At 34.3% G+C, this 14000-nt stretch overlaps 1 protein-coding gene across 1 annotated transcript; it reads right to left on the bottom strand.

Annotated features, from left to right (window-relative positions):
* Positions 1 to 5667: 5667 nt before the first annotated feature.
* Positions 5668 to 9567, bottom strand: LOC112475221 (sperm-associated acrosin inhibitor-like). Its single transcript, XM_025042996.1, has 5 exons — positions 9497 to 9567; positions 8992 to 9068; positions 8009 to 8046; positions 6830 to 6945; positions 5668 to 5911 (listed from the first exon to the last, which is right to left on the bottom strand). Exons 2-5 carry the CDS (start codon positions 9056 to 9058, stop codon positions 5866 to 5868), a joined length of 267 nt encoding a protein of 88 aa, XP_024898764.1. The 5' UTR covers positions 9059 to 9068; positions 9497 to 9567; the 3' UTR covers positions 5668 to 5865.
* Positions 9568 to 14000: the final 4433 nt, after the last annotated feature.

The raw sequence follows: 14000 nt of genomic DNA on the forward strand, positions 1-14000 counted from the left end.
ATAATTGAATGTTAGGTTTTATATATATTGTTAAATTCCCTGAGACTCACTTTCATGAAGGCTAACATATGGAGCCAAATTATAGTTAACAATATTCTATTAAGAACTAAGGTAATGTATGAAGTTCTCAGAGCCTTTGTGGTGAATACTCACTCAATAAAAAATTCCCTTTCTATAATGGATGAGAACTTTAACCAGTACGTTGAAAGCTCCTAGAGAACAGTGTCTATTTCTGCTTTTGCTTACCATAGTGTCTGACATATAGTAGGCCCTCGCTGAATATGAAGAATTAAAAAAAATACATAAACGAATATACCAGTGTTCACTGAATTAATTTTCATACAAGCCTTCTGTAAAGAAAAAGGCTATGTAACTGGGTGAATAATTTTTAAAATATAGCTCTAAAAATTAATGTTTTAATGAATATAGTTCTTTAAAATTCATATTGGAGATACTATATGAATAAATATCCAGTGCATTGTTCACTCTTGAGATGTGAAAATATTTATTGAAAAGGACAGCCTGCGTGGAATAGAATATGACATGAATTTATAGCTGTCTTCAAATCTACATTTCTGCAATTAAATTCAAACTTTATATGAGCCTTAGGCACACACATAAAGACTGTTATGGAGAAACATCTGTTTGAATACAGTAAAGGTAGTCCTAAGTTAAGGATCATCCTTATGCATCTTGACTGACTTGTAAGTGAGAAAGAAAAATATGAAAGCTTTCTTCCAAACCTCGTAAATTTTACATTGTCTTTGTATAGATTCTTTAGTACATTCAACTTTAGACAAATCCTAGAGTCCAAGTTAGTATTGTCAGGTTTCCTGACCATAATATTGATCTGAGTGCTTGTCAGAAATTCCAAGTTCTCAAACTCAACAACCTAAGTTTCCAATACTTTAGGAAAGAGAAGATCTCAGTTGTCTCTACCTTTTATTAATACCCAAGAAATGCAATATTTGGAAATTAACTTTTTACTTACTTTATTTTACTTATAATTACCAAAAGTACACATTTGTGTTAACTCACTACTCAACCAAAGAAATAGAGGATTTTCATAAATATAATACCATTTAATATTTTATTAAGCAAAATATTTAGGATTTTAATTGCATTAGGTTAAATGTTATCGAATATACAATAAGGATATTAGTCTTTCAAACTCTCATTGAATGATTGCACAAAAAAAAATAAAATAAAAACACAGAAATCCCAGGATCTTAGAATTGGAAAGAATGTTGAATGTACAATATTCCATCTTGTGTCCAATAGGAGGATTCACCTGAGCTTTCTAAAAATATAAGACCCTGACATCAAAAACTCTTAATTCGCTGTAGCATCCACTGTAAAAATGGTATCACATAGAATCCCTAGGAATATATAACTCTCATCAAAGGTCAGCATTTACCATAAGGAGCCAAATTGAATTTGCTACCACTTTCTCTGTATAGAAAGAGAGAGAAAGAAAAGGGAATTATTACATGAATACATTAGCCTCCCTAGAAATGCACGAAGAGCTTCTTTTTTTAACTTTTTATTTATTTATTTGTTTGTTTGTTTGTTTGTTTGTTTGTTTAACTTTTTATTTATCCTCCCTACCCCATCCTCTGGTAACCACTAGTCCATTGTTCATGTCCATGAGTCTCTGTTTGTCCTGTTCATTTGTTGCTATAAGGTTTATATCCCACATATAAGTGATATCATGTGATTTTCAACATTTTCTGTCTGACTTATTTCACTTAATATGATTATTTCAAGGTCCATCCATGTTGTTGCAAATTCTTAATGAAGGTAATTAGAACCTGGGACAAAAGGAGAGACTATTGCACTACTGTAAGCAGCTGGGCCCCACCCACCTGCTCCCAGGACCTGCCCTTCTCATGTCTCCCACTATGGGGATACTTGACGCTTCCTACTTGCTCAGCCCCTGTGTCAGGCTTAGAACCTGTCTGGACCCAAGAAAGGAGAGAATTAGGAATTGTGAGAGTAGTCTTTAAGAAAAAGGTGGCAATTGAGGATTATAAATGCAAAGATTTTATGAGAAGAAACATCTGTAAGAAAAAATTCTGGGTAAGACAGGAAAGCCTGGCAGAGCCATCAGACCACAAATACCTTCAGGGTAAAGGAAAGAGGAAAGGGACTTTTGGTGGATGAGTTCTAGAATGCCCGTGTTAGAAAGGTGTGAAAGGTTGTTACAGAGCACAGGAGGCAAAGTTGACCATCACTGGAGTTTCTAGCATGAATGGGTTCGTTGATAGATTTCAGAGTATAAGTAGCGATACAGTGTTTAGCATTAGGGCTTTGGGATTTCATCACATTGGTTGCAAATCTCTCATTACTAATTTGTAATCAATTAAATTAAGTTAATCTGCATGTTTGTAGAACAGCCGGCATGATTATGTTCTGAGAACTCATATACAAACAACTTTCAGAAATGAGAATTCCGAGGAAAGGTACAAGTGTATTCCTTTGTCTTTTTTAGCAACATTAGTTATTTTTTGTGTATTCTGTGCATAAGAGTATCAACAACATGAATGTACTAAGATTTTGTAATTAGTTGTTCGTTTATATTTACCATTACTGAACTACACAGTTGGAAGTAGTTAAGATGATAAATATTACATATTTTTTAGCACAATACAAAATTTTGAAAGTTATTAGAGCAAATAAATGAGTTTAGCAAAATTAATATTTAAACAATATGAATATTTTTAAAAACCATTGTATTGCTATACCCTAGCAATTAACAATCAAAAAATGAAGTTAAGAAAACAGTTTTCACTCAATAAGAGTGACATATTTAGGAGTAAATTTAACCAAGTAAATGAAATATTTGTACACTAAATAACAAACATTGCTAAAAAAGTTTAAAGAAGACCTAAAGAAATAAAAATGCATTCTATTTTCATAGTTTGGAAGACTTAATATTGTTAAAATGACAATAATTCCTAAAGCAATCAACGTATTCAGTGTAATCCCAACCAGAATTCCCGCTGTGATTTTTGCTGAAATTGACAAACTGACAATAAAATTCATATTGGGATACAAGGGACCGTGTGTGGCAAAAAACAATCTTGTGGGGGCAGGGAGAGTTGGAGAATTCACATATCCAGATTTTAACACATACTGCAAAGCTATAGTGATAAATAATAATAATAATAATATGCTACTGGCATAAAGGTAGACCTATAGAAGAATAGAATAAAATAGTCACAATAAATTCATACATACATGCTCCATTGATTTCTTAAGACTTTATCTTTTTAGAGCAGTTTTAAGTTTGCATAGTTCTCCCCATTATCTACATTACTCACCAGAATGGTACATTTTTTACAAAAGATAAACCTACATTGAGACATCATAATTACCCAAAGTTTATTGTTTACCTTAGAATTCACTCTTAGTGTTATATATGCTATGGCTATAGCCAAAGTTTAATGAATTGTAGCAATTATTATAATATCGTACAGAATATTTCACTACCCTAAAAGTCATCATGCTGTGCTTCTTCATGTCTCTCCCCAGTCTTTGCTCAGCCCCTGGAAACCACTCATCTTTTTGTTATCTCCATAGTTTTGCCTTTTACAGAATATCATAAATTGAAATTAGTATGTAACCTTTTCAGATTGGCTTTTTTCACATAGCAATATGCATTTAAGTTTTCTTCATGTCTTTTCATGGCTTCGTAACTCTTTGCTTTTTATCACTGAATAATATGTCATTGTCCAGATATACCAAAGTTTGTTTATCTACTTATGTACTGAATGATGTCTGTCATTTCCAAGTTTTGAGGATTATGAATAAAGTTACTGTACTAATAAAGGTTTTTATGTGTAAATAAATTTTCAACTCCTTTGGGTAAATACCAAGGAGCACAATTGCTGGATCCTATGGTAAGAGTATATTTTGTTTTGTAAGGAACTGCCAGATTGTCTTCCAAAGTGGCAGTACTATTCACATACCCATCAGCAATGTGTGAGAGTTCCTGTTGCTCCACATCCGTACCAGCATTTGATATTGTCAGTGATCCAGATTTTAGCCAGTCTATTAGGTGTGTAGAAGTATCTCATTTTTTTTTTTATTAAAATTTCTGAGGACATATGATTTGGAGCATCTTTTCATATGCTTATTTGCCATCTGTGTATTTTCTTTGGTGAGTTGTCTGTTAAGGTCTTTATTCCATTATTTAACTGGGTTGTTTGTTTTCTTATTTGTGAGTTTCAAGATTTCTTTGTTATATCTTGGATAATACTTCTTTGTTAGATGTGTCTTTGGAAATATTTCTCCCAGTCTGTGGCTTTTGGAAATATTTCTCCCAGTCTTTTCATTCTCTTGATATTATCTTTCATAGAAAAGAAGTTTTAAATTTTAATAAACTCTAGTTTATCAATTATTTCTTTCATGGATCAAGCCTTTGGTGTTGTATCTAACAAGCCATCACCATACCCAAGGTCATACAGGTTTTCTCCTATGTCCTTTTCTAGGAGTTTATAGTTTTGCATTTTGCATTTCGCATTTAGGTCTATGAGCCACTTTGAGTTAATTTTTGTGAAAGGCGTAAGGTCTGTGTCTAGGTTTTTTGCATGTAAATATCCAGTTGTTCCAGTACCATTTATTGAGAAAAGTATCTGTGCTCTATTGTATTGCCTTTGCTCCTTTGTCAAAGATAAGTTTACTATATTTATATGGATCTATTTCTAGGCGCTCTATTCTGTTCCACTCATCTGTCTGTTTTTTCACCAGTACTACACTGTCTTGATTAATCAATTGATTTTTGACAAGAGTTCCAAGAAATTAAATGGCAAAGGAATAGTCCTTTCAACAAATGGTGCTATGACAACTGGATAGTAACATGCAAAATTATCACTTTGCACCCATATACAAAAATTAACTCAAAATGTATCAAAGATCTAAATGCAAGTATTAATACTGTGAAACTCATAGAAGGAAACTTAGCTGTAAATCTTCTTGAGTTTTTGGATTAAGCAGCAATTTCTTCTATATAACACCAAAAGCATGAGTAACAAAGGAAAAATAGATAAGTTGGAATTTATTAAATTTTAAAGAATTTGCCTCAAAGGACACTATTAATGAAGTTAAAGGACAATGCAAAAATGGGAGAAAACATTTGCAAGTCATACTAAAGGCCTAATATCTAGATTACATAAAGACTACCAACCTATGTCTTGACTGATCTGTGGGAAACAAAGAAAATAATGTAATTTTCCCCCGAACCTCAGAAATCATACAATATCTTTGAAGAAGCTGTACAACTCATTGAATTATAGACATGTCCTGTGTTTTAGAAAATAAGTCCATATTGCCTAACATTCGTGATCATGAGATTGTCCTGGGTACTTGTTAGAATTCAAGTGCCCAGATCCCTCTTCTAGAGGTTTTGATTCTTTCAGATAAAAAGGAGCCCAAGTGTCTATAATTTTAAAAAACACCCAAGTAATGTATTATTTTTTCAACTTTGAAAATATTTACTTTTTTATAGTTATCAAAAGTGTTCATATGTTTTAACCCACTAATCAATTGTAAAAGGGTATTTTAATAAAGATAATATTATTTAAAATTTATTGATTATTTATGATTGTAAATTGCATTAGACTTTATGTTATCAAACACAAAACTCAGATAGTTTTTCAACTGCCATTTAATAATTGAACAGAATAAAAATCAATCAAAAGATCTTAGAATTGGAAAAATTCTTCAACATCCTGTGTTTCATCTTGTGTACTTTGTGTTGTCATCTAGGAATTTAAACCCTGATTGAGAAGATGCCAATTGGTTGTAGAAGCCACTGCAAAATAGGATGCAATAAAAACTATAGGAATGTGTGCTCAGGCGGAGTCAGCATTTACCATAATGACTAAATTCAAATGCTCCACTATTTTCTCTGTAAAGAAAGAAAAAGAGAGAAAAAATTACTAAAAAGAGCATTTAAAATTACCTGAGCATTACATTAAGTGCTTCTAAATGAGGAGAATTTTACTATGGAAGAGTGTGGAGAGGCTGCGCTCCACTTCCATAAGCAGCTGGGACCCGCTTGCTCTCCAGCCCTGCACATGTCCTTCTCCCAAGTGTCCTCCTTATTTGCTTTGTCCTGACTCAGTTTTGGAACCCACACAGACCTAAGAGAGGAGAGGATTAGAGATTGTTTTAGTAGTTCTCTATAAGTAGAAGCCACTTGGGGGATTAAATAAGAGAAAACATCTATGAGAGAAAATGAGGATGGAGGTAAGAAGGCTGACTGAATCTTTATACTGCAAACACCTTCGGAGTGCAGGAGACAGGAGGAGAGTTTGGGTGGAAGTGTCCTCGAATGCCCTATTCTCTAAGAAAGGTTTGGAGCCCATCGTGGAATTTAGGAGAAAACATGGACTGGCAGAGAAGTCGCTTCCTCGCATGAAGGAGCCCACTGTGATGGATTCGTGTAGCCAGTAGGCTTTCTTGCTCAACTATGCTTCCTGTAGCTTGAAGCTACAGTTGGTCATCAGTTATCATCTGGACTTCAGAATCCAATATATTGGTCACGGACTACCTTTAGTTAGTCTTAAGAATTAAATTAACTTACATTAGTTAATTTATACATTAGCAGAATATTCAGCAAAGTTATATTGAGAAGTCAAATAAAAAACTATTTTTAGAAATGAGAACTTCAGAGAAAGGTAAAAGTGTGTTTCAGTGGCATTTACAGAGATAATAATTATTTTCTGTATATGCTGTGCCTAAGCTATCAGAAACATGGATTTTCTTCTCATTTTATGATGGTTTATCATATTAGAAGAGCCAATATTTAGTCATGTGTTCTTACAGCATTTCACTGCAGAAAGTGCATCTGTTGGAGTAAGTTTTGCCATTGGTTCCGCAGAGTGGATCCAGTTCTTTGGTGCAAAAATGTAACTGATCTTTATACACATTACAGTCTAGCTGTGAAACATAAAGAACAACACAAAATTGATCAGATAATGAACTTTTTTGAGTAAAATGTTCTTTATGCTTAATACAAGATACCATGCATCAAAATGGAATAAAAACATTCTATATTGAGGTTTAAAAATAAACATTAGACTACCTACAGCCCACTTAGACATGAAATATTATTGATATATTTTTACAAACCCAATATTGTTTTTTTAAAGAAACAGACAAATGGCTGAACATATTTTTTATAATGTAGCCACTCTGCTCCAACTTCTTCTCATACCTGGCTCATATTTCCCCTCATTATTTGTACCACAAGAAATCATAAAACTGAATTTTTTACAGTTCCCTTGTCTTTCTCAGTGTTTCCACTGCTAGATATTTTAATACTTTCAGATTATCACCACATATGTATATATTCATATATATTAGTATTTGCTAATTAGTATTAGTATTAGTATTCAGATTACTAATTAGTATTAGTATTCAGATTATCACCACATATGTACATATTCATATATATTAGTATTTGCAAATGTGTATATAACTATACAAAATTTAGTGATGGCAGTATTGGCAATTTACATAAATAATATTGTCTGTATTCTTACATGACGTGCTTTTAACATGTCTTTGTAACCTTTATTTATTCAGATATTTAAAACTGTAGTTCATTTTCTTCACTTCTATATACCACTCTGAGTATATGAAAATTATTATTTTATCCACCTTTAAGTAGAAAATTGTTTTTTTTAAAATCCTCTTGTTTTGCTAGGATAAACAATTCTACTTTAACCCTTGTCAGATGTTTGCATATAACAAGGTTTATACCCAATAATGAAATTTTTTGAATAATGGGATATTTTTACCTTGTCTAAAATGCCAAATGGTTCTATATGGCTGGCAAGATTCTATTTCTTGAATTTAATGTAGTAACAGTTTTAAAAAAAACTTTTTGATGAATCATGCTGTCATATATTTTGTTTGGTGAAACGTGCTATTAAAATTTAAAATATAAAAAAATTATGTTTATCTTTTTCAATTTCCAAATTAATCGATATTAACTTACCGTCATACGAATGGCTGGTGAAGGTATAAAAGCAGTTTCTGCAATAGGCACATGAATGAAAATTTAAAAATTTAAAAATAAGAAGAGAAAAGCAATCAGCCTCTGGTGAAAAGTACCCACATCTTTTAGCAGCAAAATACTATGCAAATTGCCAACTCAAGACCTGCAAGTTCTGAGGTGAGCCTTTTGCGGCGGTAACAAAATAATAAGTTCACAAAAAACTTCAAATCTGAAAACATAATTACAAATTAATCTCACTCTGTGAAAAATAGTTGTATGTATTGTTTAATCATAACCAAACACTCCCGTGCAGATATCATAGTTGTTTTGCTTCTTTTATAGATGAGATATCCTACTCAGAGAAGACAATGCCTTGGTTAAATCCACTGACATGAAGAAATTACTTACTATATAATTACTACTCAGTTTAATATCAGGAGGCTATTCAACACCTCACCTTTGTTTATCTACTTTACTCTGAAATTAATTAGTCCTCTTGTGCTTAAAGAAAGATGAATTGTCAGGAGAGGGATCAATGAATTCTCTCCTTACACAAAGCCTTGACTTTAATAGACTCATAACTGGCAAACAACAAATCAGATGGTCAAGGGATATCAGATCTAGAAGACATCATTACTCCCCACACTCTGCATTTAGCAACCATGGAGTCTGACCTCTAAAAAGAAAAAAAAAATAGCTTATTATCTTTAGTCATAAATGAGCAAAAAGCTAAGTTCTACTGCTCATTCTAATCCACCTCTTTCTCTCCACCTCTCCAAGGCGGAAAATGAGAAAAGGCAATCCACTGATGTAATTTTTAAAAAGGTATTTATTTTTGGTATTTAATTTTGGTATTTAATTAAAGGTATTTAATTTTGCCGATTTAAGTATTACAAACCCAATAAAAGAAGCTCCTCTGTTTCTACATCATGGTAGTTGTTTTCCTGCTTTTTGTTAACGTGTGAACTGAAAAATGGACCCACCAGAGTAAAGAGGAAATGCCAAGGCAATGATGAAAATAGCTTTGATCCATGATGAAAAGAAAGACATTTTATCAAGTCTGTGGAAGGAACACAAAAGGAGTGTTTATAACACATGGCACAGAAACGGATTGCCCATTTCCAAATGAAAGTTTGTTACAGGCAAAGGACCTGTATCGCTCCCCTAAATTCCTAATTACAGTGCACTATTCCCTCTTCTTCCTCCAGCCTACAGGATCAAGAAGACAAACACGTGAACAGAAGGCCTGGTAGAGACCTGAAAGAAACACCAGGACATACTCTCTTAGCACATTTAGGAAGGATCTGCTCATTCTCCAGCCCTCGGCCCAGCCCGTAGGAGCCTGACTGCATTTAAGGAAAGATGTGCGTTGGAATCTCAGATTTTCCTCAGAATACACAGCAGTTATTTCCGGAAGGACCGATCTGGAGCATTCTCACAGCAGTGCTGCACACCAGGGCCACCCTCGCACATCCCCTCCCGACCCACCTGAAACAGAGAAGGCAGTGGGGAGTGAGGCCGGCCAACAGCTCTAGAGACTATGTCTATTTTGTTCACTTTTACTTCTCAATCACCTCCACCCAGCTGAGGAATCTCCTTTATTCAGTCATTGGTGAGGAGCTTGATGGGGGGTAAAATAGATGGCTCGTGACACATAAGACATCGAGGTATTCTGAGTACTGCCTGGAGGCTGTAAAGTAGCTTGTGAGAGATGCCGCACAAATAATTCTCAGTAGATCTTCCCTCAGCAGGAGGTTTGAAACAATTTTATCTGATGTACTCAGAAATATGGAGTGGGAATAAAATAATAAGCAGTGCTTTGAAACCCTAAAATAGAGAAGAGATGTGAAAGCTTTTTAAACTACCGAGTTGGAAAGAAAGGAGAACCAAAGCAAGAAACAGAAGAATAAGTGTGGGAAACTGTAACTAAATACATACCTAGATCCTCAGTATTTTCCAACTCAATTGGAAATTTGACATTTATTAAACTTTTTTTATTTTGAGATACATGGAGAGTCTCATAAAGCTATAAGTACGAGTACAGAGAGTTCTAGTGTTTCTTTTAACCAGTTCTAGTGTTTCTTTTAACCAAAAGAAACACCTTGTAAAATTATAGTATCAGTTCATCACCAGGAATGTTCAGAAAGCTCCCAAATGAGTGTTGGGTGGCCAGCTTTGAGACCTGGACTGGAGGACAGCATGTGAATATTGAGATCAGGAGAGAAGGAAGGCTCGAGAGTGAAGTTGATACGCACAAGGGGACAATGCCCTAAATTATATGTTGAATCATTTGATCTAAGGAATAAGTGGAGAAAACAAGATGAGGTCAGTAAAGCTAAGCTGACTTAGAATAGAGTCTGTATAGTCAAGCTGACAAAGCTGGGCTGAAGCATGAGGAATAGATTGGATTTTGTCCTAACTAGCCTGAAGATTTAAACTTTTGAACTTTTCAGTTGTGCATCGGTGCCTCCTGGAGGTATGTATATTCCCATAGATAACCCTCTGAAGGACTTAAGAAAGAATAAATAACTTAGGAAAGAATGTTCATGTGTCCAGACTGCCTGACATCCATTATCCAGACCGGCTGACATCTATTAACCAGAACACCAGACATCTGGAAAATTACCATCTCAGACCAATCCAGAGGTTAAGAATCCAGGACTGATTCTTCTCAAGAATGTACTTTTTACTATAAGAACTCTCGACTTTGCTCTTTTCTTTGAAATACTCTGGGTATTACCTGGTACTGTTTCCGATTTGCATAAAACTTTGCCATTTTTAATTTTCATAAAGCCACCTAATTCATTTATGCTCAGTTGACAGATCTTTACTTCAGAGTTAAGTGGGAGACTCTGAAGGGTTTGAAATAGGAAGAGATTTAGTCAGCACTATTTAACTAATCTGCTTCAAATTCACGGGGCACGATCATGCACTAAGTTTACAGCAGATGTCTGAAACTTTTTCATCTAGCACAACTTTATACTGATTAGGCCACAACATTTCTCTTTTCCCTTTCCCAATCTCCTGGCTTTATTTTCTGCTTCTATAAGTTCATCTATGTTAGATACCTCATATAAATAGAATCATGCAGCATTTGTCCTTCTGTGACTGGCTTATTTCACTCAGCATGATGTCTTCCCGTGACATGTTATTGCAAATGATAGTATTTCTGTCATTTTTAAGGTTGAATAAGATTCCAGTGTATGTGCATATCACTTTTTCTTTATCTGTTTTTCTGTTAGTGGACATTTGGCTTGTTTCCATATTTTGGTTATTGTGAATAATGCTGCAGTAAACGTAAGAGTACAGATATCTCTCTGTGATCCTGATTTTTCAGTCTTTTGGATGTACAGTTAGGAGTGGAATTGCTAGATCCGTGGTAGTTCTATTTTTAATTTTTGAAGCACTTTCATACCATTTTCCATTGTGGCTGTACCATTTTATATTCCTACCCACCCTCTTAGTCCATTGAGGCTGCTGTAAGAAAATACCACTAGGTAGCTTATAACAACAGTTCTAGAGGCTGAGAAGTCCAAGATCAAGGTGCCAGTATGGTTACATCCTGGTGAAGAGCCTGTTCCTGGTCCTTAACCAGTGCCTTCTCACTGTGCCCTCACATGTTGGAGGGGGGCTCGCAATCTCTCTGGAGCCTCTTTTATATGGCACTGATTCCATTCATGCGGATCCCATCCTCATGACTTAAGCTTCTCCCAAATGCCGCACTTCCCAATATCTTTTCCTTTAAGAGTTAGGGTTTCAACATCAAATTTGGAGGGACATATTCAGACCATAGCATCAACAGTGTAAAAGGGTTGCCAATAGTTGTTATCTCCTATATTTGTTATATTATATACACAGTGATACCTCATTGTGGTTTCCATTTATATTTCTCTGATGATTAATGATCTAGAGCATATTTTCATGTACTCGTTGGCCATTGATATGACTTATTTGGAAAAATGCCTATTCAGATCTTCTGACCATTATTTTTAATTTGGGAATTATGTATTTATTCCATTATTACACATAGGAAGATTTTTTATTGGGTTTGATTTATTTGAACCATTATTATTTCCCCATTGTTTCTTTTCTTCAACATCTCTTTTATTCTGTCTCATCAGAAATTAAACATGCTTGTTTATTCTAATAAAATACACACAAATTCACAAATCTTCAGTAAAATATAAAAACTCTTTGACCTCACCTGTAGCCACTATCCAGTATTTCAAATCTAGTCTAAAGCAAAATATTTTGAAATAGTGATTGTCATGTTTAAATTATAATTCTTGATTTCTCTCATTTCCTAGTTTAATTACTGTGTCATTTTATACCTTCCATCATGCTTAAACTTTTTAAAAAGTATATAAATATAAAACTATTGACATAGAATATCAATATCCTATTACATTAAAGAAAAAACATTTCCTCATACATTTCTTTATATACCTGTTAGGCAGTTCATCTGTTTAGCTTTTGTGTCTTCTGACACAAAATCCATTTTTAATGGATTGTCTGAGTTTTTGTGAGTTGCATGAGTTCTTTACATATTTTGGACGTTAGCCTCTTATCAGGTATATGATTTGCAAATATTTTCTCTCATTTAGTAGTTTGCCTTTTCATTTTATTGATGGTTTTCTTTGCTGTGCAGTAGCTTTTTAGTTTGATATAGTCTCATTTATTTTTGTTTTGGTTGTTTTTGCTCTTAGTATCAGATTCAAAAAAATCATCTCCAAGAACTATATCAAGGAGCTCATCACCTGTGTTTTTCTTCTAGGAGTTTTATGGTTTCAGGTCTTTTGTTCAAGTCTTTAATCCATTTTGAGTTAATTTTTGTGTACGGCGTAAGATGGTGGTCCAGTTTTATTATTTTGCATGTGACTGTCTGATTTTGCCAACACTTTATTCAAGAGACTGTCATTTCCCCATTGTATATTCTTAGCTCCTTTGTGGTAAATTAATTAACCATGTATGTGTGTTTATTTCTGGACTCTCTATTCTATTCCATTGATATGTGTCTTGGGCTTTGCAGTTTCACTCCTTATTGGTGAATTCAAAGCAGAAGAAGTGGAATCAGAACGTGACTGGGTTTGGGGTACTAGAGAAAGTGAGCTGGAAATAGAAGAAGTGTTTGTAAGAAAGTTAGATGCGTGAAACTGATAATGCAGAGGTTGTAGTTTTTGAAAGTGACCTTGTAATCATTATTTTAGGATCTGAAAGGAATTCCAAATGCAAAGATTCAAAGTATATAAGGTGTACCTGAAGTGTAGCTCTATTTTTCTATCTATTTTCCAGTAATAAACTTAGTTTTTATCTGGAATCTTCATTTATCCCCAAACTATATGTCAGTTTAAAATAAATCAGTATTTTATGTAAGTGCCATTTCTCAATTTATATTTTTCCTCTTCCTTTTTCCTCCTCAGGGTGGCAAAGACTAATAACAATAGAGGACAGGTCTCATAGTTCAGCGTCTGCTCAGACTGGCATCGGATGAGAAGCACATTGTTCTTCTCGATTCTTAATTATTATCAGCTTTCTACGCTGGCTTCCCTGAGATATTTTTGTCTTCATCTGATTTCTAAATTTCAATTCCATGTTACTGTAAACTGACATGAAAGTTATACTTTCATCCTAGCATAAGAGCACATCCACTGGCTCTCATGTTCGGATCCTCACCACTCTGTATCAAATGAAGACAGTTTGGCTGCTTCTGATACCCACTTACATGGACGGTGGCACTTTAAGCCAACCCTTAAGTCCATCACCCAGACACTCCTGCATGGAGTGTCTACCCACCACTCCTGTGCCAGAGTGGGGTCAGGAAATTTATGAGGGCTTGCTGGCTTCCAATACCCATAAGGAAAATGGAGATGGTCAATACTCTTAAATATCCAAATGAGAATTTGTCCCAGTTTTACTCGTTTAGTAAATACGGTGACATGATGGCAGTATAAGATCATTCATAGTTCCGGTCGGCTTTCCATTTCTTTTCTAC

The sequence above is a fragment of the Pteropus alecto genome, unplaced genomic scaffold (assembly GCF_000325575.1).
Source record: "Pteropus alecto unplaced genomic scaffold, ASM32557v1 scaffold40, whole genome shotgun sequence".
Lineage (NCBI taxonomy): Eukaryota > Metazoa > Chordata > Mammalia > Chiroptera > Pteropodidae > Pteropus > Pteropus alecto.